Here is a 26,906-nt window from a genome sequence, read left to right as displayed (position 1 = left end):
TGTTGCCTTACACGGAAATACAAAAGCCGCTTGTATGTGCAGAATGTGAAATCAGCTGAAAAGTCCCCTTTAAAGCTGGCTCACCCACAAAACGCTGTTAAGCAAATCAGCCCTCATAGGGAACATTATTAGTGTAACAATAGAGTGTATAGCTTAATCATACACTAGTGGATGACCACTATCTGGTAGATTCCTCTTTACCTTCCATCCATTGTAATAATAATAGGTATCCATAGGTTTGGTGTCGCCCGGTGTGGAAACTAATGGGACTTGATTCACTAAGGGCTCGTTTCCACTATCGCGAATCTGCATGCGTCCAACGCATGCAGATCCGCACATGTAATACAAGTGGATGGGCCTGTTTCCACTGTAGCGTTGTTGAGGTGCGTTTTTTTTCAGCGTGAAAAAAACGCACAAAAGAGCCAACGATTTCGCCTGCGTCGGGAATCCGTGCGAATCACCGCTAATGTATTTAATAGTAAAAACGCATGCGTTTGTTACATGCGTTTTTACCCGCGATTTCGCGTGCGATTTCGCACCTTTTTCAATTTTATTTAGCCCTGGCAGTGTCATGGTTAATTTCGCATGGCACCCTGCCATGCGAAATCGCGGGTAAAAACGCATGTGGAAACGCATCCGCATGCGTTTTTACAAGCGTCGGAATGCGGCCGAAATCGCGTCGCAACAGTGGGAACGAGCCCTCAGACAAATAGCCTGCCTTATCAGCGATAACATGCCTTATCAAAGTTTACACGCCTTATCAGAGTAGAATAGTGAGCGCTACGAACTTATGGCAATGACGAGAGCTCCACTCGTCCTGCCCTGAGCCCCTGCGGGTTCGTAGCGCTCGCTATGCTACTCTGATAAGGCGTGTTAATTTTAATAAGGCGTGCTATTTGTCTTAGTGAATCAAGCCCATGGTGTCAACCCTCTTTTACCCCATTAACCTCCAACCTCAAAAAAGCTAAATAAATCCAATAATACTTTTTTGTAGTAACATTGATTGTTACGGAAGGGGTTATAGTGAACCTATTTGCTATAGGAGGAGAGAGGAGTTTGGGATTGTTATGCTGGCTACACTTTGCTATAGGGGGTGGGGGAGGTATACCATGCTGGACACACTTGGTATCGGAGGTGGTTGGATGGGACACCGATGCTAATAGGGGGATATTAAGGTGATCACCACGAGGCCCTGGTGGCCTCTGTTATCAGCTCAGCACGGAGCAGCCAGAAGGGAGAAGAGCAGGAGGGATAAATACATCAGGCAGTAGCGTGGTCTATACTTACATAACCTTACTCCACTCTCCCTTAGATTGGCATTTGGTGTCACCCCCTCTGCTGGTTACACCTGGTGCGGTCCGCCCCTACCGCAACCCCCTAGTGACGCCACTGTCACCGTGCACCTGAGTGAGCCCTTTCGAGTCTTTCCAGCATGACTGATTGATAATGTCTTAGCTTAGACGTTCTGACTGTTCTCATCTATAAGCAAACTGTGTTTGTTGCTGTATGTGGAATATACGTAAAATGGATACATCCGGTGGTTCCTTTTATTTCATAGAAGTGGAACGATTGTAAGATAATAGCAACCCAGTCAGGCAGTTGAAGGGAGCAGTCTAAAGGTGCGTACACACGTCGGATTTGCGCAAACGACCGGTCGCTTGGACGTCAAATTGCACGTGTGTAGTCTGTCGTTCAGCTGATAAGACCGGACTTGAGCGATCCGCTTGGCGGATCGTTCAACTCCGGTTTTATCAGATGAACGACAGACTGTACACATGCCCGATTTGACGTCCAAACGACCGGTCGTTTGCGCAAATCTGACGTGTGTATGTACCTTTAACCCTTTCCAATTCAGTTAATTTATCACCTCCATTCTCCAAGTTTAGCCAGGCAATCTTTCTATCTCTGCTGAGATCATCTGCACAACTGTAACCTGGTTCCCGAGGTTAAGGGGAGCACTTTTTATGTGGCTCACTCTATCGATACTGACATTCAAATCCCTACAGAATTTGGACCCTGGATACATGAAGAACCTGCTGGAACTGCACCACACCTCTCACTACCTCAGATCAGCAGTATCCGTTGATTACTCCCAGAGTGCACCTCAAAACCTTTGGAGCCAGAGCTTTTCTGTCATGCTGCCCATACCCTTTGGAACTCCCTACTACACTCATTAAAAACAGCCCCATCCCTGAAGTTATTCAAACATAGACTGAAAAGCCACCTGTTTAGCAGGGGCGTAGCAATAGGGGTTGCAGGGGTTGCGACCGCATCGGGGCCCTTGGGCCAGAGGGGCCCCGAAGGGCCTTCCCTCAACTACAGTATTAGCTCTCTATTGGTCCTGTGCTCATAATAATTACTTCTATAGATACTTTGAAAAGTAGTAATCATTAACAAACTGTTCCCAATCCCCTTCCTGCACCTCTGACACTGTAGTTGCCATTGGCAGGTTTTGGTGCGCTGTATCACTTGTTATGTATAGAGCGCTTGGGGGGGCCCCATGTAAAACTTGCATCGGGGCCCACAGCTCCTTAGCTACGCCACTGCTGTTTAGCCTGGCATTTGTGGACTTATCTGTACCAACCAATTACTGGTGTGAGCCATGCTTATGCGCTTTGAGTCCTATGGGAGAGAAACACTCTACTTTTTCTGTAAACTATAACATTTGTAAAGTCTGTACATTCACTTTAAATTGTGGGGACGTTAGAATATCTGTCTGCTTTGCCGCTATCTATGTCCCCACAGCAAAGAGTCTCTTTGTTCCTATGAGAAATGGCACAGATCAGAAAGTGAGGGGAAATCTCTCCAGTTGGCACCCAAAAAGTTATAAAAAAATTTTTTATTGCAAAATAACGTGAACTAAATATTTTATGAAAATGTCACTAAATATTTTACGAAAATATCCTCTTTTTTCATTTTTTATTTTTGCTAAAGATCTAGATATACTCTTGCTTAATTGTAAGTAGGATTGAGGAAGGAGAAAATTGTCCCAGAGTGTATTGGTGGCACGGACCACGGCAGAGAGGGTTAACTTACCTATGTCGCCATCTTTCGCCACTGCGTTGTTCACTGCTTACCATCTTTCCGACACTTCCACCTTCACAGTAGAAAGTCAGAAAGATGGATAGCAGCTTGCTGCACAGCAGCAACAAAGGTAATTTAAGCCTCCCTGTCTCAGTCTGTGCTCTCCGGGACAGTTTCGCTTTTAGGGCGGGAACACACCAACGTGCTTTTGTCTTTTTTGCAGCAACTTATCGATGCTACATAAAGGGTGATATGTGTTGCTGGAAAATGCACAGAAACGCGTTAGTGTATTCGGGCTTTCAGTGAAACAGATTTCGCTCATCCCTGATTGTAAGTCCTCAATCTATTTTTGTTTAACCAACCTCTTTATTTCTCATTTCTTCCAGCCAATGAAGTTGTTCAGCAGTATTCCATCTTCTCAGACTCCTGATTCCCTGAATAATGCAAGACTGCCACTCCGCCTGCCTATGCCAGAGCCTCTCTCCGGCACGTTATCTCATCTTCTTTGCCGGAGAGGGCCTCGATAGGCTAGATTTGCACACCCGATTCATCCTGGACCCGGACTGTCAATGGACATGCCATGGTGACATGAGGAGGAAGAGATAAGGGGTACTTGCAACGCGACCGAGGTGTGAGGGCTGGTGATTGTGAGTGCCTGTGTCGCTCCTTCTTTGAAGGCGCAAGGACCATGAGCTTGTCCTTGAAGCCGCGCAGGTTTGGGAGGCCTGTAAGCCCGCAACTGGTTCTCTTCCTTCTTTTCGCCTTCTGTCTCGTGAGTGTCTTCATCTCAGCCTATTACCTGTACGGTTGGAAAAGGGGGCTGGAACCTTCAGGCGGTGAAACACAAGCCTTGGACTGCGATGAACCGAAAATCAGCCCTTCTCGTCTGCTCCCTGTCAAGTCTATGAAATCGGTGGACTCCTCCCGGACGGACCCCTTGGTTCTTGTCTTCGTGGAGAGCCTCTACTCCCAGCTTGGGCAAGAGATAGTGGCTATTCTGGAGTCGAGCCGCTTTAAATATCGGACCGAGATAGCCCCGGGCAAGGGGGATATGCCCACTCTTACCGATAAGGACAGGGGGCGATTTGCACTAATTGTGTATGAAAACATTCTGAAGTATGTTAACTTGGACGCATGGAATCGGGAGTTGCTGGACAAGTACTGTGTGGAGTATGGTGTAGGGATCATCGGCTTTTTTAAGGTAAGAGGGATGTGAGTAAACACTATGCGTCAATGTGTGTATATATAGCTTACACTTTTAACCCATTAGCAGCTTCAGTAGAGTTACCTCGTTTGAGATAAGTGCTCTGCTTTTGACCAGTCAGCAGAACTTGTTGTGCTGCAAATTCTTGGAATACTTTGATGTCTTTCTGTTAGCAGCAAATATAGAGACTGAAAACAGAAGTCCTCTGTTGTTGTCTCTCACTGCCCTCTAGTGACGAGTGGCCATAAATATACATTACAGCAGTACTAATTAGAAGCAAGGAAATGAAACAAATAAGAAAAAGAAATGGGTCATTGAGCAGAGACAATAAGTACAAACTTAAAAAGTAGATTTAAATATTAAATAAAACTGTGGGATATCTAAAAATAAAAAAGTCATTTTTAAGAGGAGGAGGATAGATGCAATTGTTTATCTCACCAGTTTGTTTTCACCTCGTGTTTGCTTTAACTACTTGAGGACCCAGCCTTTACCCCCCCTTAAGGACCAGCGCTGTTTGTTGTGATCTGTGCTGGGTGGGCTCTGCAGCCCCCAGCACAGATCAGCGTGCAGGCAGAGCGACCAGATCGCCCCCCTTTTTTCCCCCCTATGGAGATGATGTGCAGGGGGGGTCTGATCGCTCCTGCGTGCAGGCTAGTTGCGGGGGGGGCACCTCAAAGCCCCCCTCCGCGGCGACATTCACCCCCCTCCCTCTCCTACCTCTCCCCCCGGTGATCCGGGCTGCACAGGACGCTATCCGTCCTGTGCAGCCAGTGACAGGACGTCCCCTGTCACATGGCGGCGATCCCCGGCCGCTGATTGGCCGGGGATCGCCGATCTGCCTTACGGCGCTGCTGCGCAGCAGCGCCGTACAATGTAAACAAAGCGGATTATTTCCGCTTGTGTTTACATTTAGCCTGTGAGCCGCCATCGGCGGCCCGCAGGCTATTCACGGAGCCCCCCGCCGTGAATTGACAGGAAGCAGCCGCTCGCGCGAGCGGCTGCTTCCTGATTAATCAGCCTGCAGCTGGCGACGCAGTACTGCGTCGCTGGTCCTGCAGCTGCCACTTTGCCGACGCACGGTATAAGCGTGCGGTCGGCAAGTGGTTAAATTGTAAGAAACAGTTCTTTTAGCCAATGCTTCTCTTTCGTGGTATAGTAGTGGACTCATATTCTGTATTTGGATCTGCTACAGTTCGAATCCCTCCCATAGTCATATGTCTATGTATGTATGTATCATGTAATGTATCGTAGTCTGCCAATTTAGGAGGAAGCCAATTAAATTATCTGTAATGGTGCCCATACACGATACAATAAAAATGTTCGATTTTCCAGTTTATTCGATCTAAATGATTGATTCGAATTAAAGTTGTTAATAATTTTTCTTCGATCAAGAAATTCGAACGATTATCCCATTTTTTTCGAGAAAAATCTGATCAGACTTGCTGGAAAAATCTTTATATTCGACGTAACGGAATAATCAAACTAAATTATCTAATTGGGAAAAAATCAAAAATTGTACCATGTATGGGCAGCTTAAGTTTTGGGGATTTGGGAGGAAATCGGAGTGCATGGAGGAAACCCACATAGACAAAGGGAGAACATACAGTGCAGATAGTGCCCTGTCTGGGATGCGAACCCGGGTACCCTTCGCTGCAAGGCGAGAGCGCTAAGCGCTACACCACTGTGCTGCCCAGCATCTGACTATATAAGGCACTGGCGGATACGGATTAGTCACAGAAAGCTGAGTAGTCTGCATGTGGCCGGTGTGACAGGGATGAGGTGACAACACTCGGCTCACGTGAATCTGAGCTCATGCTTTGGCTGGGCCAGCGCTTCAGGCCCCTCAGCGGTGTCAGTGGGAGACCCTCACTGAAGTGTGTGAAAGAGAGTCATTAGCTCCAGCTCGTTCCTGTATCGGAACTTATTTCGTGCGGCAGACAAGCCCCCCAATTAGATGTGGTTATGAGAACCATGTTTCCGTTCTCTTCCCTTGTTCTCCGCCGCGTTACTGGGTGACGTCCGGAGGTCTCACAGCCCTCGCTAATTTGGCTTCTAAGACTTACTGACGCGGTTTCCTCGCTGGCGACTGAATCGCTCATTCACTTTCTGCGCCACCGGCAAGTCGCGGCTCTCTCGGCTGGAGGACTTTAATCCTCTGACAAAAAGCTTGTAAATGAGTCATTGTTGTGGGGTCGGGGGTCTCGCTGGACATCTTCTTTCAGCTGATTGTTTCCTGTTCGCTTCACGTTCTTTCCTTCCCCACCCTGTCTGGTGAGCGCCGCATGGCCTTTTCACCCGCGCTCCGCCGATAACTTTCTCCTCCCGATGACTTTATAATGTTGCAATTTTTTTTTATCAGCAGCAGATGATTCTGTCTTTATAGAAAAAAAAAGATGGAAAAATCATTTGCCTTGTGTTATTTGGAGCTGATATCCAGGCGGACGGCAGAAATGCTGAGCATAGGAAATGTTTTTTTGCCAAGACATCAGTAGAGTTGTCCAGTCCTGTTATTCAGGCGCGCATATCATTAACCCTTTGCACACTCGTACAGAGACTGCAGTTTTTCATTTTTACGTCACATTGCGATCAAGTTTGTGTTTGCTGCATGCAACTCTTCCTTTCTTTTTATGCTTGGATCAGTTGCAGATTTAAAAAAAAAAAAGTTCAAAAGTAGAACTCCAGGCCAGGGGTGTCCAACTCAAATAAAAGTAGGCCAAAATTGATCTCTGGGACCAAGTTGTGGGCCAACCTCAATGTCTAGTGGCCACCTCCATCTCTTATAAAGTTCCTTGGTGTCTAATAGCCCCCTCCATTCTTTATTTGGTTCCCTGGTGTCTAGTGGCCTTTCTCCCTCCCCTATAAAGTTACCTGGTGTTTAGTGGTCCTCCCTCCCTCATCTATGAAGTTCCCTGGTGTTTAAACATACAGTTCAAACATAATGCAAAGTGGGAAAACCACCTGAGAGCCAAATCTGATGGCTCCGAGGGCCAGATTTGGCCCACGGGCCGGAGTTTGCCATGTATGCTCTAGGCACTTTTTAGTTTGGTGTAGGAGGTTGGAAGGATGCCCTTAAGGGTACAATCTCCCTTGCGATTGAACGTACAATCGATCATCGATGGTGGCACCAATCATTGACAAATTATCCATTTACTGATCGTTCCTTCAATCCGGTTTGCTACTGCCGTTGTTGCTGATCGCAAAATAAAGTTGATCACTACTAGATTATCTCCAGTATGAAAATGCCAGGCTCTGTCTTAATGCTACAGGACTGAGTGAAAGAGGATCTCCAGGTTAATAACCTACCTGATCCAATGTGATTGAGACACAGATTACACTCTTCCCCCTCCTAGTAACTGTAGCCGCGGACATGTTTCCGAAGTCTGCCAAAGCCTGCATTACCATGGCCCAGCCCCAGCTTGGCATCTACCAATTAAACTGCGGCTGCCAAGTTGGAGGGGGCGGTGCTCTGTGGCAGTGCAGGTGAGGGTGGTTCGTTACTGAGAGCGTTCTATGCACAGAAGGAGATGATGCTTGATTGACAGTTGGAAAAAGCAATTATTTCCCACAATGCAGCAAGTTTCACAGACAGCGAACTGTCAGGACCTTGGTCATGACATCACACTGTGGGAGGGGTTTCACCACAATATCAGCCATACAGACCTCCCTGATGATCTATTTGAGAAAAGGTAAAGATTCGCCATGGAAAATCAGCTACTGATTGGAATGAAGTTCAATCTTGGGTTAAAGTTCCTCTTTAAAGGAAACCTAAACAGAACTAAAAAAAAGCCCCCTGCAGCCACCCTGTGCCCGCACCATCACTCAATTATCCTCCGGTCCCCCGCAGCGGCTAAGTTTCATTTTAGTGGCTAAGATTTTTCTTGTACTATGCATGCGCAGGACGCTCCAGGCAACGGGAGCGTGAAGGAGGACGCGTGCAGCCAGGTTTGTGCAACCACAGTGGCCATCGACTGACCAGTTGCTGGAAAGCGAAACTTAGCTGAGGGGGACCGGAAATTCATTCCAGGACGGCGCAGGCACAGGGAGGCTGCAGGGGGTTTGGTAGAAGCCCCAGGTAAGCAAAACTTTTTTTTTTTTTTTTTTTTTTTTAGTGCGGTTTAGGTTCACTTTAAGCGCTTGAGTGAAAATCGAGTCATGTATGGGCATGTTTACTGATTGCGTGAGCTTTGCATTGTGGTGATATCTTCTTCCCCACTCTCTGCTCAGGCAAAGCTCAGTGCGGTTGTTACTGGAAAGGGGGAGCTGGGGATAAAAAAAGGGAGGGGGGAGGAGAGTGGTGGTGTCCATGTGAAATTTGCATTAGGGTCTGTGGCTTTTTGTCTGCCCCAGTGTTTTGGGATTACCTCCTCAGCAGATTCTCCTAATTGAGCAGCTACAAGGTGGTGTCCTCCTCTCTGTCTTGCTGTCAGTCCTCAGTGTTCATGGGAAGTGCGGCCCGTGCAGCTGCACAGCGATCATGTGACACAGGGCCGGTCAGCCATATGTGGAAAATAACTGTAACAATCATTTTAATGTTGCACAACACATGAGGCCTGTCCATGTCAGCATGTTTGCGTGTAACCCGATCCCTGCTGGCACGGCCGGAATCACACGGGGCCACCTGTTTACTTTTCACCAGTAATCCCGGGCCCTCAGCTGCGGCTGTGGAAAAACAAATAGACTTTTCTGTACGCGGTCCTGAAATTCATAAACGTGACGCCGGTGACCGTCCTGTGTGAAGCGCTCCTCTGCTATCCACAGCTAGCTCGAAGTGGACCTGAACTCTTGCACAGCACATAAGGAAAACAGAGAAATGCACCCTGTGTGTATTTAGAGAGTTTAACCTGTCTAATTCCCCCTCAAGCACAAGTGTAATTTGATCCCTCAGCTGACTGCTTGGCACATAAGCTAATTTGTAAACACAGGATGATACTTATCCGTTAGCCGGGCGCATCCTCTAGGTGGCGACAAAAGTCCACCAGAGTTACATCTTTCCCTACTATCCATGTCGGCCTGGAGGGGGAATAGTAATTAGCGACAACTGCCGGATGCGCCCGTCTAACGGATAAGTACCCACAGGATGTTAACCCTATGTCTGCCTCCAGGAAAGCAGGAAGTAGACACACTGCATATTTATTGTAGGATTTGTAACGGCTGTAAAGGCCCGTAAAGGTCCATTTTTTTTTTACGGGAATCGAGCTGAATGCAGCGTTTCCCCCCAAGCAAATCGCGCAGGGAAACTCTGCATTAGGGGATAATGCTGCCGCCATCCGAATCACTTGCCTTAGCGATTCGGCCGAAATTGCTTCATTTTTTCGTGCATGGCTTCTGGGATTCGCCTGTGTATTCGCAGACCAGGAAGTGCCGCCACACGTGGCAGCTAGTGGAAACTGGTTCTCACTTAGAAATGTTTTGCTTTAAAGGTTATTATGCTTTTGCGTATCTTTTAGAGCAGTGAGAAAGTTCTGAGTTCAGGTCCGTTTTAAAGGGGTAGTGGAGGTGAAACATTTTATTTTATGTAGTTGTATGGCAGGGAAAGTATTTAAAGGGGTATGCCACGTGACATGTGGCTCGGTGAGATAAACCTGTGTGTGCAGTGCTAAATAACTAGGCTGATGTACTTTTTTAGGCCTGAAAGAGCACACCTAAAGTGAGTGAGATATGGAGGCTGCCATATTTATTTCTTTTTTTAAGAATGCCTATTACCTGGCTGTCCTGCTGATCCTACGCCTCTAATGCCCGATACACGCCATGCAATTTCCCATCAGAGATGGAGCAAATCATTTATTTCCGATAGGTCCGATCTAATTTTCGTTCGTTTTTTTCTGATTGATTTTCCAATCACTTCTTTACAAAATCAATCAGAAAAACGATTGAAAATCAGATTGGAAATAATCTACGTTTGTCCCTCTGCTGCTCTGGGCGCATTCCCCTCTCTATACACGCACGTCCCTCGTGGTTTTCTAGTAAGGACACTGATGTGACGTCACACGCGCACGCCCTTATTAGGAAACCACATGGGGCGCGTGTGTATGGAGAGGCGATATCCCGGAGGCAGCGGGGGACAAGCGGAGGCCACGGACAGGTAAACTTAGAAACTTTTGGTCCCAGAGCCTTCTGTCATGCTGCCCCTACGTTTTGGAACTCTTTACCTCAACAGATCAGGACAGCCCCATCCCTGGATGTGTTTAAATCCAGACTGAAAACCCACCTGTTCAGTCTGGCATTTGCAGAAATGTAACTTTTGTTGTGTGAATACTTCATCCTACTAATTACTGAATCTGAGTGAGCCTAAGCGTTTTGAGTCCTATGGGAGAAAAGCGCTATAGAAATGTTATTGTATTGTATTGTAATGTATACTTTACACGGGGCATCAGGGGCACATTTACATTAGGGGGGCACAGCGGGAATCGGCCTGTGGTGTATGGGCAGCTGACAGATCTCTCTTATCAGACCCAATTAGAGAGAGATTTGTCTCTTGATCGAATCTGCCAATGCATCGCTAGATGTATGGCTACCTTTCGTCCTATTGGATAATCCTTTAGCTGAGCCTTCTGCTGTGATCTGTGCATAGTGACTCATTTGTTTTTCTGTGCAGTAGATGCTGCCTGTATCACTGGTCCATGGGTCAATGTGGTCCTTTTTCAAACAGTTTTGATATTTTTATATTCTGTGTGGAGGAGACTTGCCTGTGTGTGGGTGTTTCTAGTAACATCTATTAATTTTGTTATTTTGGTTATCCTCCGCCTGCTGATGTTGCTCTGCTTGTATTTTGTTGCCAGGGGACGATAGTGCCTGAGTCACACATAAGGAACAGGCGTGCAACTAGCCATGTCTGATCTGCAGTCCTGTACTCTGTTACTGATTCCAAGCAGGGTTGACCAATCAGATTTCTACGGTAATCATTGCGATCTGGTAACGCCAATTGAACCTATCTTTGTGTTCTGCCAATCGGAATCATCAGGAAGTGTATTTGGCGGGTCCAAGTTCAAGGGGCATACAATGTTCATTTAATTTACATGCAAGCTAAAATAAGCGACAATACTTAGCTCAGGCTATAGATTTGCTGTTTCACTGACTGACAAAGATCAGGGGAATGGAGAGTTTGCTCCGCCTACCATTGTCACCTACTACTTTTCTAAGGACTCTTTTCCACAGACGTCTGAACAGCTCGTATGTCGAGCAGTGCAGTGTCCTGTCTACTGCCAAGTGCAATGTCCTGTGTAGACAGTGTCCTGTCTACTTGTGCAATTAAAATGCAGCTGCATGGCAGAGGTTGTAACACCGCACATGTCAAGGGCTGTCACATGGCTGCGTTAGCACGTGGCGAAAAATTGTCTCATGTTGCATCTGAACACATGGGTGGGCCACCTGTCCGCCACCTGTGCCGAGTGCGCCTGTAGACCATAATGTGAACAGGTAAAACAGAGGCGCCAATCCTGAATAAAATAAAATGGTAACAGGGGAAGTAAAGCTTGCCTCCCCACAGACAAGTCAATAAAAGAATTTTTGATGACAGTATTTTGCTATCTATTCTAAAAATTGTGGTATGTTTCGTGGGTCTCAGCCCGCTTCATCAGGCAGTGAAAACAGGAGCAGCTGGGAGGCGCCAACAAACATGCCAAGAGTATATACAAAAACATGCATACTATAGGTGACATGTTATTCAATTTATAAACATGCTATAAATAGTGCTTATACAAGGGGAGTATCAAATGAGAAATGCCCCTGGACAAATATAGAGACTGCTGTATTTGGTGGCAATTATCTTGTGATTGGGTAGCAGCCATAGCGCATCTGATAAAAATCGAGTGATTTCTACACACAAAAAATGATTTATTTTCATCTGGAGTTATCCTTTAAAGCATAGGACATCTTCCACAGGGGCACCGCATTATTGCAGTTGTCCTTCCTCTCACAGTGTCTTCTCAGAGTTGGCTGTGGTGCAGACTGCTACACCCACCCTTTTATCTCCCTCTTTAGGAGAAGACCGTGTCTACTCCAGCTACTCACCTGTTTGTTTCACTTCTGTGCTGGTGGCTTTGGTGTTGTGGGATATAGGGCGGAGTGGTCAACCATTCCCCCTACCCCATGCTGCTTCCTATGAAAGAAACGCAAGGGATTAGGGGGAGGGGTCTGGACACAGGAAGCTGGGCTGGTGCAGGGAGGTCTGCTAAAATAGGGGTTGGGCCATTTTCCACTACCATGGTTCTGCAGTCCTATTCTGATTGCTTGGAGATGGTAAAATTGCAATTTACGGTAAAACGCATGGAAACCGCTACAAACGTTTTCCATTAGTGTGATCCCTACGTGATGCAATTTTCCCCCAATCACAAGGTTACATTTAATCGCAAACCCCAATCCTGCAGCATTTTTCATTCAATTGAGTTCCTATATTTTGTGTAGAGGCGCAGGATTTTCCAGGCCTGTGGAGTTGAGGAGTTGGAGTATTTTTGGGTGCCTGGAGTCAGTGGTTTCATAAGCTGAGGAGTTGGATCATTTTTATACCGAGCCCTGTGAAAATCGCATCGCAATTGCACCGCTTTGTGATTTATTTTTTTAAATTTTTTTAAATTTTTTTTTTTTTTTTTTTTTACGACTTAAATTATTTTCTCACTCATTTTTTCTTCCGGCTCTAATTGCAAAAACACCACAATTAGGCGATACACCCGACAGATCGTGGTAGAATTATGGTAGTGGAAAATACAAGAAACGCAATCGCATATCGCATTTTTAGTGGGAAAGGGCCCATAAAGTCACTCCCTCCCCATTAAAAATTAGGACCCCAATAGGTGACTTTATGGGCCGACCGGGGGCTCGTTTTCTTTCTGTTTCTGGAGAAGGGAGTAGGAGGAAAGGGTTAAAAAAATGTACACGGGCTTTAAGGTTGCATTTAATTGCTCAGTGTGTGTTTTCGGAAAAGTAAGCTATCGTCTCCAATTAAGGATGCTTCTTTCTTACAAGAATAATGGGATCGCGAAGAAAACAATACCGCGTACGTGCGATCGCGCCGGCAGGTTTGAAAAAAAAAAAACACCAATTATTTTTGTGAGGTTTTTTTTTTTCCCTTCGTTTTTTTTTTTTTAATCTCAGACTTTTCTGCGTTATCTTAACTACAAGATCGTTCCTCTCCAAATCACTAATCTAATCACAACAATATAGACGTCGCCAGCTTGAGGTGAGATGCCGGAACTCAAGCTGGGAGTGTTATTGACAAAACACAATTCTGCCATCTTTGTATGTGTGACAGTTGCCAAGAACAAGCGATAAAAAAAATCTTCTGATGTTTTGTTGTTTTTTCGTGTGTCATAAAACCGCAATGTACAGAAAATAGCTCTTTGCCGTCACCTGAGCCAAACATGTAATTTGTTCCCTCGGCGGTGCAGGTGTGAGTTTATCGTACTGGCTAAGCATAGCCGTCGTGTATGGTGGTGTTATATGTGGCATTCATTGAAACGGCAAAATAACACGGATTTAAAGGGCTGCTATTGTAATACATTGTATACAGTATAATCTCGTTCTAGTAAACTCCAAGGGACCGGGAAAAGTGGTTTACTATATCACAAGTTGTCCTAGAAATGGCCCAGCATACCCTGGTACATTCTCTGCTGCAAAAGACCAACTCAGTCCTCCCATTGGAGGTACAGTACGCTTGCACATTTGGCCAACTACAAGTTTAGGTATACTTTAGGGCAGTGTAGACAGGCTGGACATATTGCTGATACAGTGTCCAGGGCTCTGTAAAACTTGCAGTTGTCACTGAATAGAGGCAGCCACTGGCTTCCTGTGAGTGGCTCCGATACCTCAGTGGGTGGGACTTGCAGCACCAGCCTGAGGAGAGCAGCAGACCATGGCTTTCACACTGACATATGACGCATGCACCGCCCACTTTTTACTATAGCCAGAGTCCGATTCACGTAGGCGCCAAAATACACGTTTACTATCACAGCTTTATTAGAACCTTGTTTACTATACTAGACGTTGCTTTCACAGACTTATAGTGAAAATTGGCCGGGACCTGGTGAGTTAGTTTACTATACTTGAATGCTTACTATACCCAAGTTTATTATAACGAAATTAAACTGTAATGTAAAATACATAAATATAAAATGAACATTTCTCCCTAAGCTAATAGCACTATAAATTACTTTCTTCCTATGTTGCTGTGTATTAAGGTAGGTTGTAAAAATCTGACAGATCTGACAGATTTTGGACTAGTCCATCTCTTCATGAGGGTGTCTCAGTATTACCGTACTTTTATTCTTTACAAAAGCGTTCCCGGGATAGGATCCATACAAAGACGTCAGACAGCTTCCCTACTCGTTTGCACACTTTTTGGCAATTGGACAGAGCAACTGCCGTTCAGTAAGCTGTTTTTTATATAAAAGAAATGTTCTAGTCCAAAACCTGTCAGATTTTCACCGCCTACTTTAATTGACAGCAACATAGGAAAAAGTAATTTATAGCACATTTCACTCAGGGAGAACTGTCCGTTTACATGTATGCATTTTAAATTTTACAATTTTTGACAATAGTTGTCCTTAAAAGTTTATCCTGCCCCTTAAAGAGGAACTGTAACGGCAAAACGTCCCCTGGGGGGTACTCACCTCGGGTGGGGGAAGCCTCAGGATCCTAATGAGGCTTCCCACACCATCCTCCGTCCCTCAGGGGTCTCGCTGCAGCCCTCCGTACAGCCGTGACGTAATATTTACCTTCCTGGCTCCTGCGCAGGTGCTCTGAAGGCTGTCGGCTCCGAAGTAGGCGGAAATACCCGATCGCCGTCGGGTCCGCTGTACTGCGCAGGCGCAAGTCTCCGGCGCCTGCGCAGTAGAGCGGACCCGACGGAGATCGGGTATTTCCGTCTATTTCCGAGCCGAAAGCAGCCACAGCGCCCCCGCTGGAGCCAGCAAAGGTAAATATTGAAATTACAGTCGGGCCTGTCGCCGGCTGTTCAGAGGGCTGCAGTGAGACCCCCGTGGGACGGAGGACGGCGTGGGAAGCCTCATTAGGATCCGGAGGCTTCCCCCACCCGAGGTGAGTACCCCCCAGGGGATCTTTTTGAAGTTACAGAGTCTCTTTAATTATTTTCCGATATAAAGATGTGATCTACATAGAGCCTACATTCTACTAGAGATGGTCAATGGGATGGTGATCATTTTGAGTTGATGCAAATGTGACCTCTGTGTGTTGTCCTCTTATTGCCAACATCCGCCCCCCCCCCGCAAAATTAGGCTTTCGAATAACAAGTGGCACCCATGCTAACCTACAAATAAAAAACATTTATAAGTAGATAAATACTAGTTCTACTTGCATAGCAGGTGTATTGTGTTATCCACGTAATGATTCCTGTGAATTCTATAAAGAAAAAGCAGAGAATCCTATTCTAGGCAGTTTCCATCTTTGTTACCTTTGACCTCCTAACATCATTTCCTCCCTCACTCTTTTTTTTTTCCTCCTCTTGTTAATTGTGTATTCGTTACCTGCCCTCCTACCAGAGTCTTCAGACACTCCCACTGAGGTCTATACTAGGAAGTGCACTGTCTTATGTCATTAGACAGAGGGGGAAATAAAGGGAAGAGGAGGAATATATTATAGATAAAATGACCCAGCATGCAAATGTTTGGCAATAGCAATTAAAGGGCCAGTGCTCAGGTATGTGATAACTCCAAACCATAACAGCAGTTAAACGTTTTTTAAAGTTTTGAATGCAGGATTACAATCTGTATCAATTGATACGCTCAGACCAGTTGCTGTTGAAATTAGATTTTTATGGTGACAATCCCGCTTTAAAGCGGACCTGAACTCGGAAATTCCTCTCTGCTCTATAAGATACGTTACAGCATAATAACCTTTAAAGAAAGACATTTCTTTGTTACAGCCGATACAAATCCTGCAATAAATCTGCACTGTTTCTACTTCCTGCTTTCATGGAAGTAAACATATTGTTAACATCCTGGGTTTACCACTTAGCGCTCTGCTGTGGAACGAGCTGACATAGCTAAGGGATCAATTTACAATTTGAGCTTAGTCACGGATGAGGGGAATCAGACAAGCTAAACTCTCTCTAAATGTATACGGGGTGCATTTCTCTGTTTTCCTTCTGCAAAAGAGTTCAGGTCCACTTTAATTGAAGGGTTTAATACAGGCATGGGCAAACTTGGCCCTCCAGCTGTTAAGGAACTTCAAATCCCACAATGCATTGCAGAAGTCTGACAGCCACAGTCATGACTCATAAAGGCAAATGCATTGTGGGACTTGTAGTTCCATAACAGCTGGAGGGCCAAGTTTGCCCATGCCTGATTTAATATCATTTGTGGAGCAAACTTCATAAGCATTTTAGAAATCTGCAGCCTGTAGTATTCCTTTTACTAAACAGAGCTTCAAGGATTCCTGAAGTGAGATGGATATGAAGGCTGTCATATATGTTTCCTTTTAAACAATACCAGTTCCATGGCAGTCCTACTGATTTCTGTGGCTGCAGTAGCATCTGGATCACACATTTGAAACAAGCCTGCAGCTAATCCAGTCATACTTCAGTCAGAGCACCATATCAGCATATGCTTGTTCAGGGGCTATGGCTAAATGTATTAGAGGCAGAGGATCAGCAGGGCTGCCAGGCAACTGGCATCGCTATGATTATTTCCAGATTTAGGGTCTAAAAGCCGCACAATTTTCAACAAGCTTTTAGACCCTAAAAACAAGAAAAAAAACATACCACAGAGAGAGCTGCAGCAGCTCCTGCATATAACTCACTCAGGCACAGGATTACCGCTTTGAGCTGTGGATTTCTGTCCCGAGCCTGACTCGGGATTAGCACTAAGGGGGTTAAAGGACAACTGAAGTGAGAAGTATATGGAGGCTGCCATATTTATTTCCTTTTAAACAATACCAGTTGCCTGGCAGCCCTACTGATCTATTTGGCTGCAGTAGTGGCTATATTACATCAGAAACAAGCATGCAGCTAATCTTGTCAGATCTGACAATAGTGTCAGAAACACCTGATCTGCTGCATGCTTGTTCAGGGGTTGTTAAATAAGAGTATTACAGGCAGAGGATCAGCAGGGCAGCCAGGCAACTGTTATTGTTTAAAAGGAAATAAATATGGCAACCTCCATATCTCTGAAACTTCAGGTGTCCTCTCAGCCCCAATTGCTTCTCCCACTCAGCGGGCAGACCTCTGCTTGACTCCCAGCTGGCAACCACAGCAGTTTCCAGCCAATAAGAAGGCAGCAACAGGAAGATAATCATTGCATCACAGAATCTAAGGTTGCCCTAAAAAAATATAAATCCGATACTTACCTAAGAAGTGGGAAACCTCTGGATAGTGTCCTGTGTCCTCCTTGACCCCACAAATTTCCCCACATGGACGCTGGAGGTGCAATATGGTCATGCATCTACATTGAGGAGCATAGCTGCTGAATGTTAGAGGGTCCTGGGCAGCGGCAGTGGTCTCGAGGACAACGGGGGAAGCCTGTGGAGGCTCCAGAGGTTTCTCTCTTTTTTAGGGAAGTATCTGACTATTTTTTCTGTTTTTTAAAATGCTACTGGTTTTCTTTAACCGCTTCCGGACCAGCGCAGTTGAAATCCACGTCCTGCTTGTGGTTGCGCGGCTCTGACAGGACGTAGAGTTCAACAATCGTCGCCGTGCGGTCCCGCCACTCTATTCCTGCCGCGCCCCACTCGCCCTGCCGTCAGTATGAAGGCAGAGCTGTGAGAGCCGGTCAGGAACCGATTTCATTGGCTCCTGACCACGTGATCACTGTGAGCCAATACCATTGGCTTACATTGATTGACGGGGTCAGGAGCTCCTGACCAGCGCACATAGTTCTGCCGTCAGAGACGGCAGAAAGAGGGACCTGTGGCGATGGGAGAGCAGCGTGAACAGCAGGAGTGATGGGTCTGTGCGGCGACTCGTTGGTAAGTGCCAGTTTACGGTACCAGCAGTCTCTGGTCCTTAAAGGGAACCAGAGACGAAGCACCCTCATGTATTTTACCATATATATTCGTGGGAACATTCGAGAAAACACCTACCTTGCTTTCTGTTTTATTCTGCACTGCACAGCTTGCTTGTTATCAGCCCTGATAAAATCCCTGGCTGAGCATTCAGTCTGGCTTTGCTCAGGAATATTTATAGCTCAGTCTGTGTTCTCTCATGCCTTTTCAAGTCCAAGCCTGCCCCCTGCAGGCTCTGCTCTGAATCATTATAGCTGAGCCATTATAGCAAAGTCGGACTGAATGCTCAGTCCGGGATTCTTATCACAGCTGATAACCGACACTTTAAGCAGCGAGGATGAAACAGAAAGCAGGATAGGTGTTTTCTCTAATGTTCCCACTGATCTATATGGTAAAATACATGAGGGTGCTTCGTCTCTGGTTCACTTTAAGGGGGCAGAGACTGCTGGTACGGAAGTAGTTAAGCAAGGCGAAAAACATTGACCTGTTGTAAATACTGCAGGCTGATGGATCGTCTAGCCGTGGGCAGCAGTGCTCCAGACAGGGTGCGCTTTCAGATTAAGTGTGTCCTGAATCATCTGCCAAATCTGGAAAACATAGCTGCCCACAGTTTCAATAACCTTAAATTGCATAATTGCTTCTGTAACACAGTTTAGTTTAGCTTTTCTCTATGTGTAAATAGTTGTTAAGGTTGTTCCACATGTTTGATAAATGTTATGCTGCTTCAGGGGCGTAACTAGAGGGGAGCAGCCTCTGCAACTGCAGGGGGGCCCAGAGCTGTAAGGGGGCCCCAAATACCTCTTCACTCCCTCCCATTAAAGGGGGTCAAGCCTTTTAGATCAGCTGTGTTTGTGGCTACACTCGTTATGGGTGTGTGACAATCATGATGTCCGCACTTGTTTAATGACCCTTACAAGGGTGGCCTCTAGGCTGTGAGGGTCACCAGAGGCGAACACTGGGGAGACCACACCAAAGTGTTTTTTTTTTCAGGGGGGGGGGGGGGGGAGGTTTGTAGTTACACCCCTGTGCTGCTTAGGCTTTTCCATAAAATTCCGTAATAGTGTTTGTTACATCTGAGCTTTATGGGTTGTTTTTTGCAGCTTTAAAGGGAACCCGAGGCGGGGTTCTCACAATGCTAGCTGCATACAGAGGCTGGGTCTGTCTATAGAGTCCAGCCTCTGTTGCTATTTTAATCCCCCCTAAATCCCCCCCTGCGCTCTGTAATCCCCCCTTAAAACACAGCCGCGCTGCTGACACGCAGCTTGTCAGAACGGGCTGTGTTTAAGTCTTTAGTGTCATTCTCGCTGCTCCCCCCGCCTCCTGCAAAGCTCCGGTCCCTCCCGCGTCCCTTCCCTCGCAGCTGATTGGAGGGAAGGGACGCGGGTGGGGACCGGAGCTCTGCAGGAGGCGGCGGGAGCGGCGAGAGTGACAGTAAAGAGATAAACACAGCCTGCACAGTGTGGCTGTGTTTTAGGGGGGATTACAGAGCGCAAGGGGGATTTAGGGGGGATTAAAATAGCAACAGAGGCTGGGCTCTATAGACAGACCCAGCCTCTGTATGCAAATAGCATTGTGAGAACCCCGCCTCGGGTTCTCTTTAACCACTTTGAATCCCTTGCTACGCTTATCTACTCCCCACAAAACTTCATCTGAAGCTCAGGGGAGTAAATATGCGTACTTGTGGTAAACAGTGTGCTGTATGCCCAATAAGCTATCTGATTATGTATATAGGGTATCATTTTAACCGTGACAAGTGAGAGAATAGATTTTGTGTTGTTTGACAACTGAGGGCTAAGTCATGTGATTGTTTTTTACGGGAAAACTGAATGAAAAGCAATAAAACTGTTATTTTCATGTACTCTATACCCCTAAATAAATACTTGTAAAAAAAACAAAAGTGACAGCATTGAAAAGAGAATACATAGTTACCCTAGGGACTTAGCTTTTAAAATATGTATGCCATGAGAGTGTATTACTGTTAATCATGAAGATAAGGGCTTTTAATTACTGATAGAGTACAATGAGAAAACAAAAAACACAAACCAGAAACTAATATATTATCGCCATACATTGTACTAGGAACATTATTTAAATGTTGAGATAACTAGGACAAATTAGCAAATACAATGTGTGGGTTTTACCTATGGTAACATTGTTTATTTAAAAACTATAGTGGATGGAAATGGAGAAATAGTGTATTTTTTCTTTTTTTTCCTAATTTTTCCCTTTAAAATGCACAGATAATAACATAATTACTAAAAGCAAATATCACCCTCACAAAGCATAATTTGTGGCAAAAGAAAACAAGATATAGATCATTTACATCTGATCAGTAGCAATAAAGTTATTGGTGAATGAATGGGAGGAGCGCTGAAATGTGAAAATTGCTCTGGTTTTTAAGCAAAAAACCCTGTGGTGCTGAAGTGGTGTTAAAGCAGGAGGATTAGCCATACTATGCCAGGGGAAAAAAACATATAATTAAATCCTTGATCTACTTAACAGATGTATTGTACTGTCCACATTTTGATTTCAGTGAATTCTCTATAGTAAATGAAGAGAATTCTGTTCCTGGTGAGAACCATGTCTTTTGGCCACAATTTGAGGCTAAATACTGATGTCATTTCTTCCCTTAACTTTATTTTCTATTCTCCAATCGCTGAGTCACCTCAGCCTTGCTTGTAAACACACGTCAGCAGAGGATCATGTTTCAGCTAGGCAGCTAGGCAGGGAAGTAAAGGGAAGAGGAGGAATATATTATAGATAAAAAGAACCCCCAGCATGCAATTGAATGGCACTGACTAATAAACGGCCAGTGCTCCTGAGGTATGGGATAACTCCAAACCATAACGGCAGAAAAAGTTTTGAATGCAGGATTAGCATATTTATCACTTAATATACTCAGACCAGTTGCTATTGACATTTGATTCTTATGGTGACAATCCCGCTTTAAGAATTTGACCTGCATGTAGTGCAGCATTCTTAACTCTGATAAGAGCGGAAGGGTTACATGACCGTTTCATTGTTTTGTGATCTTTGACTCTAAACCCTTAAAGAGGCACTTAAGTGACATATAGTAGAATGTAGTAAATTTATTCAGGATACCCACTTCTACGGTAATTCCATATCTATATATTGCGGTATATTGGTATGTAGCATCGTCCTCCCAGTAAAGCGTAGCCTAGTCTGTTTAGTTCAGCAGAATTCTACTTCCAAAGCATTCTGGGAGACTAGGTTGTTATTTTAACTAACTTTAGAACACAGTAAAAAAAAAAAAAAAACATTCCACAGTGGTGCACCTACTAGTTGTAAAGATGTTGCCACCTGTAATCATTTTAAAAAATTAGGAATTGGTGAGGAAAGTTATTACAGTGGACCACTACTGACTAAATAATAAAGTACATTTGTTAAAAATAAGCAATGTTATTCATTGAGCTATGTTCAGTAAAATTCCTCGCTCAGGGTCCACAAATGTGGGGCTGTTTGGCACATGACACATCTGGAATTAGGAGCTTTCCAAGTGCTCAGAGGGTGCTTTTAGTCTGTAGACACACTATGACCCCTTTGAGTGTTTTTTTGAAGTGTTCTCTGAGCATTTTTTACTCATTTGCATTGCTTCTTTTCTTCCCCCTGTCTTCACTTCCCCCTCATTTGCATTGCTTCTTTCCTTCCCCCTGTCTTCACTCCTACCTCATTTGCGTTGCTTCTTTCCTCCCTCATTTGCATTGCTTCTTTCCTTCCCCTGTCTTCACTCTTCCCTCATTTGCATTGCTTCTTTCCTTCCCCCGTCTTCACTCCTCCCTCATTTGCATTGCTTCTTTCCTTCCCCCTGTCTTCACTCCTCCCTCATTTGCGTTGCTTCTTTCCTTCCCCCGTCTTCACTCCTCCCTCATTTGCGTTGCCTCTTTCCTTCCCCCTGTCTTCACTCCTCCCTCATTTGCGTTGCTTCTTTCCTCCCTCATTTGCATTGCTTCTTTCCTTCCCCCGTCTTCACTCCTCCCTCATCTGCATTGCTTCTTTCCTTCCCCCGTCTTCACTCCTCCCTCATTTGCATTGCTTCTTTCCTTCCCCTGTCTTCACTCCTCCCTCATCTGCATTGCTTCTTTCCTTCCTTTGTCTTCACTCCTCCCTCATTTGCATTGCTTCTTTCCTTCCCTTGTCTTCACTCCTCCCTCATTTGCATTGCTTCTTTCCTTCCACCGTTTTCACTCCTCCCTCATTTGCATTGCTTCTTTCCTCCCTCATTTGCATTGCTTCTTTCCTTCCCCCGTCTTCACTCCTCCCTCATTTGCATTGCTTCTTTCCTCCCTCATTTGCATTGCTTCTTTCCTCCCTCATTTGCATTGCTCCTTTCCTTCCTGTCTTCACTCCTCCCTCATTTGTATTTCTTCTTTCCTTCCCTTGTCTTCACTCCTCCCTCATTTGTATTTCTTCTTTCCTTCCCCTGTCTTCACTCTTCCCTCATTTGTATTTCTTCTTTCCTTCCCTTGTCTTCACTCCCCCCTCATTTGTATTTCTTCTTTCCTTCCCCCTGTTTTCACTCCTCTCTAATTTGTATTTCTTCTTTCCTTCCCTTGTCTTCACTCCTCCCTCGTTTGCATTTCTTCTTGCCTTCCCATCTTCACTTACCCCACATTTGCATTGCTTCTTTCCTTCCCTGTCTTCACTCCTCCCTCATTTGTATTTCTTCTTTCCTTCCCCGTCTTCACTCCTCCCTCATTTGTATTTCTTCTTTCCTTCCCCGTCTTCACTCCTCCCTCATTTGTATTTCTTCTTTCCTTCCCCGTCTTCACTCCTCCCTCATTTGTATTTCTTCTTTCCTTCCCCGTCTTCACTCCTCCCTCATTTGTATTTCTTCTTTCCTTCCCTTGTCTTCACTCCTCCCTCATTTGTATTTCTTCTTTCCTTCCCCCTGTCTTCACTTCTCCCTCATTTGTATTTCTTCTTTCCTTCCCCGTCTTCACTCCTCCCTCGTTTGCATTTCTTCTTGCCTTCCCATCTTCACTTACCCCACATTTGCATTGCTTCTTTCCTTCCCTGTCTTCACTCCTCCCTCGTTTGCATTGCTTCTTTCCTTCCCCTGTCTTCACTCCTCCCTCATTTGCATTGCTTCTTTCCTTCCCCATCTTCACTTCTCCTTTATTTATATTTCTTCTTTCCTTCCCCTTCTTCACTCCTCCCTCATTTGCATTGCTTCTTTCCTTCCCTGTCTTCACTCCTCCCTAATTTGTATTTCTTCTTTCCTCCCCCCGGTCTTCACTCCTCCCTCATTTGTATTTCTTCTTTCCTTCCCCCGGTCTTCACTCCTCCCTCATTTGCGTTGCTTCTTTCCTTCCCTTGTCTTCACCCCTCCATCATTTGCATTTCTTCTTTCCTTCCCTGTCTTCACTCCTCCCTCGTTTACATTTCTTCTTTCCTTCCCCCTGTCTTCACTCCTCCCTCGTTTGTATTTCGTCTTTCCTTCCCCGTCTTCACTCCTCCCTCGTTTGCATTTCTTCTTTCCTTCCCATCTTCACTTACCCCACATTTGCATTGCTTCTTTCCTTCCCTGTCTTCACTCCTCCCTCGTTTGCATTGCTTCTTTCCTTCCCCCTGCCTTCACTCCTCCCTCATTTGTATTTCTTCTTTCCTTCCCCCTGTCTTCACTCCTCCCTCATTTGCATTGCTTCTTTCCTTCCCCGTCTTCACTTCTCCCTCATTTATATTTCTTCTTTCCTTCCCCGTCTTCACTCCTCCCTCATTTGTATTTCTTCTTTCCTTCCCCCTGTCTTCACTCCTCCCTCATTTGCATTGCTTCTTTCCTTCCCCGTCTTCACTTCTCCCTCATTTATATTTCTTCTTTCCTTCTCTTGTCTTCACTCCTCCCTCATTTGTATTTCTTCTTTCCTTCCCCCGGTCTTCACTCCTCCCTCATTTGCGTTGCTTCTTTCCTTCCCTTGTCTTCACCCCTCCCTCATTTGTATTTCTTCTTTCCTTCCCCCGGTCTTCACTCCTCCCTCATTTGCGTTGCTTCTTTCCTTCCCTTGTCTTCACCCCTCCCTCATTTGCATTTCTTCCTTCCTTCCCTGTCTTCACTCCTCCCTCGTTTACATTTCTTCTTTCCTTCCCCCTGTCTTCACTCCTCCCTCGTTTGTATTTCTTCTTTCATTCCCCGTCTTCACTCCTCCCTCATTTGTATTTCTTCTTTCCTTCCCTGTCTTCACTCCTCCCTCATTTGTATTTCTTCTTTCCTTCCCCGTCTTCACTCCTCTCTCAATTGCATTACTTCTTTCCTTGCCTTGTCTTCTCTCCTCCATCATTTGCATTGCTTCTTTCCTTCTCCTGTCTTCACTCCCCCCTTATTTGCGTTGTTTCTTTCCTTCCCCGTCTTCACTCCTCCCTCATTTGTATTTCTTCTTTCCTTCCCCCTGTCTTCACTCCTCCATCATTTGCATTGCTGCTTTACTTAACCATCTGTTCCACCAGCCTTTTCTGGATCTGAAATCTCTGTTAGAAGAGCTGCGAGTCAATTGCAGATCGAATAGGTAGCAAATTGAAAGTGAGATGACTCTCTTTTTTTGGTGGGTTAGTAAGCGTGGCATAAGGCCTCTTTCAGATGGATGGCTGAACTGCGAGCTTGTCCCATGTGCCATTTAGGTGCAATTTAAATGCAGCAGAATGGCAGCAGTTGTAATATCACGGGTGTTAGCGCTTGGCACGCGGTGGTGTTATCTGGCGGCAGACAACCGCGACACATCGTGTCTGAGCATGGCTGCAGACACACTCAGATGTGACACGATGCAAGAGAGCAGCTGACAGGCAATGAATTCACCACCTGTCAGCTGCCTGTCCGAAGGAGGCCTAAGTGTACTTTACATTACATACTGTAGAGGAATACTTTGTGCTGAAGAAGTTTATTTCTTGCCCATAGATGAACTCAAACTAATTTTTTTCTTTTTCCCCTTTAGGCCAATGAAAACAGCCTGCTTAGTGCACAGCTGAAAGGATTCCCCTTGTTCCTTCACTCCAATCTAGGCCTCAAGGACTGCAGCATCAATCCCAAATCCCCACTCTTGTATATAACCAAACCCAACCAAGTGGAAAAAGGAGACCTTCCAGGAGAAGACTGGACAGTATTTCAATCCAACCACTCTACTTATGAGCCAGTCCTTCTGGCCAAGACCAAGACGGCAGAGACCATCCCTCACCTCAGCGTGGACGCGGCTCTTCACACCACCGTGGTGCAGGACCTGGGACTGCATGACGGGATTCAGAGGGTACTTTTTGGCAACAACTTGAACTTCTGGCTCCACAAGCTGGTGTTTGTGGACGCGGTGTCCTTTCTGACTGGAAAAAGGTTGTCTCTTCCACTGAACCGCTATGTGCTTGTGGATATAGATGACATATTTGTTGGGAAGGAGGGGACCCGCATGAAGGTAGAAGATGTGAAGGTAGGAGTAGTTGACGTATAAGACAAGGTTGTGTTTCATGCGTTCCGATGAACAGAATTTGTTTGACCGCCTCCATTTTGTTTCAGGCGCTGTATGACACCCAGAATGAGCTGAGAGCGCACATCCCCAATTTCACCTTCAATCTGGGCTTTTCTGGAAAGTTCTTTCACACAGGTGGGTGAGAAACATGTCCAGAGCATAATGCTAATTATATAAAGGTATGCTTATGTTTTATAGACTGTGCTGAAAATCCATTCAGAATACAAATGTGCAGACAGGTAACAGAGGTAGAGCGGTGTTTGCAGAGTCGGCTTCTGCTGCACCCCACTTTACCTCACAATACGCCCACTGTAATAGCACAGAGCTACCAAGCTACTATGCTGCCAGATTGGCCCTTTCATTGCTACCTCCGCAGATGTTGAGATGTTCTGAGCAGGGCTGTGTTGTCGGAGTCAAAGTAGTCGGATGATTTTTGTAACCACTCCATAGCCCTGCAAGGGCTGTGGAGTCAGAGCAATTTTGGGTAGCTGGAGTTAGTGGTTTCATAAACTGAAAAGTTGGAGTTGGAGCATTTATGTACAGACTCTACAGCCCTGGCTCTGAAGCCTTCCAAGTCTCTTCTAGTTGTTGCTCGACCAAAATGTTTGTCCTGTACCCGACTAGGTAAGAGGGGATGAAGCACTTATTTATTTATTTTATTGTTTTAGAAAATTCTGTTTTACAATTTTGCTGAGGGTCTTTTCATCTGTGAGCAAACACATGAACTTTAATCACTTGAGGACCGCAGTGTTAACCCCCCCCCCTAATGACCAGGCCTATTTATTGTTAATTGGCCACTGCAGCTTTAGGGCCAAGCTGCAGGGCCGCACAACACAGCACACAAGTGATTCCCCCTCCCCTTTTCTCCCTACCAACAGAGCTCTCTGTTGGTGGGGTCTGATAGCCAAACCCCCCACCCCCCCCCCCCCACCCCCCCTGGTTTATTTTTTTTATTCTTTTTATAAATATTTATTTTGGTGTTTTTGTTTTTTTACTATACCTCGTGTTGTGTTTTCTTTTTTTTTTTTTGTAAACCCCTCCCTCCCCCCCCCAACCAGCCAATCCTGCGATCGACTGTCATAGGCTTCTGCCTATGAGAGCCGATCGCTCTCTTGTCCCCCAAGGGCTGATCGCAGTCCTTTACTAACAGAAAAGACGTCTAACAGTCTTCTGAGTGGCAATTGCCGCTCGGAGACTGAAGATGGGGCGGAGCTCCGCCCCCGAGCAGGAGATGCACGCGCAGCCTGCGCGCGATCTCCTGC

The 26,906-nt window shown here is 45.6% G+C and overlaps 1 protein-coding gene across 3 annotated transcripts in view; it reads left to right on the top strand.

Moving 5' to 3' along the window:
- Window positions 1-26,906, top strand: part of NDST1 (N-deacetylase and N-sulfotransferase 1) — a 158,394-nt gene that overhangs the window by 76,070 nt on the left and 55,418 nt on the right. For all 3 annotated transcript variants that reach the window (XM_068278075.1, XM_068278076.1, XM_068278078.1), the window contains 3 exons: window positions 3,411-4,225; window positions 25,123-25,605; window positions 25,692-25,779. In XM_068278075.1, the coding sequence (XP_068134176.1) occupies window positions 3,713-4,225; window positions 25,123-25,605; window positions 25,692-25,779 (1,084 nt within the window). In that variant the 5' untranslated portion in view covers window positions 3,411-3,712. The remainder of the gene's footprint in view (window positions 1-3,410; window positions 4,226-25,122; window positions 25,606-25,691; window positions 25,780-26,906) is intronic.

This window comes from Hyperolius riggenbachi, chromosome 3, assembly GCF_040937935.1.
Source record: "Hyperolius riggenbachi isolate aHypRig1 chromosome 3, aHypRig1.pri, whole genome shotgun sequence".
NCBI classification, from domain to species: domain Eukaryota; kingdom Metazoa; phylum Chordata; class Amphibia; order Anura; family Hyperoliidae; genus Hyperolius; species Hyperolius riggenbachi.
Note: the sequence above shows the minus strand (reverse complement) of the source record. Positions and strands in the feature narration are given on the sequence as shown.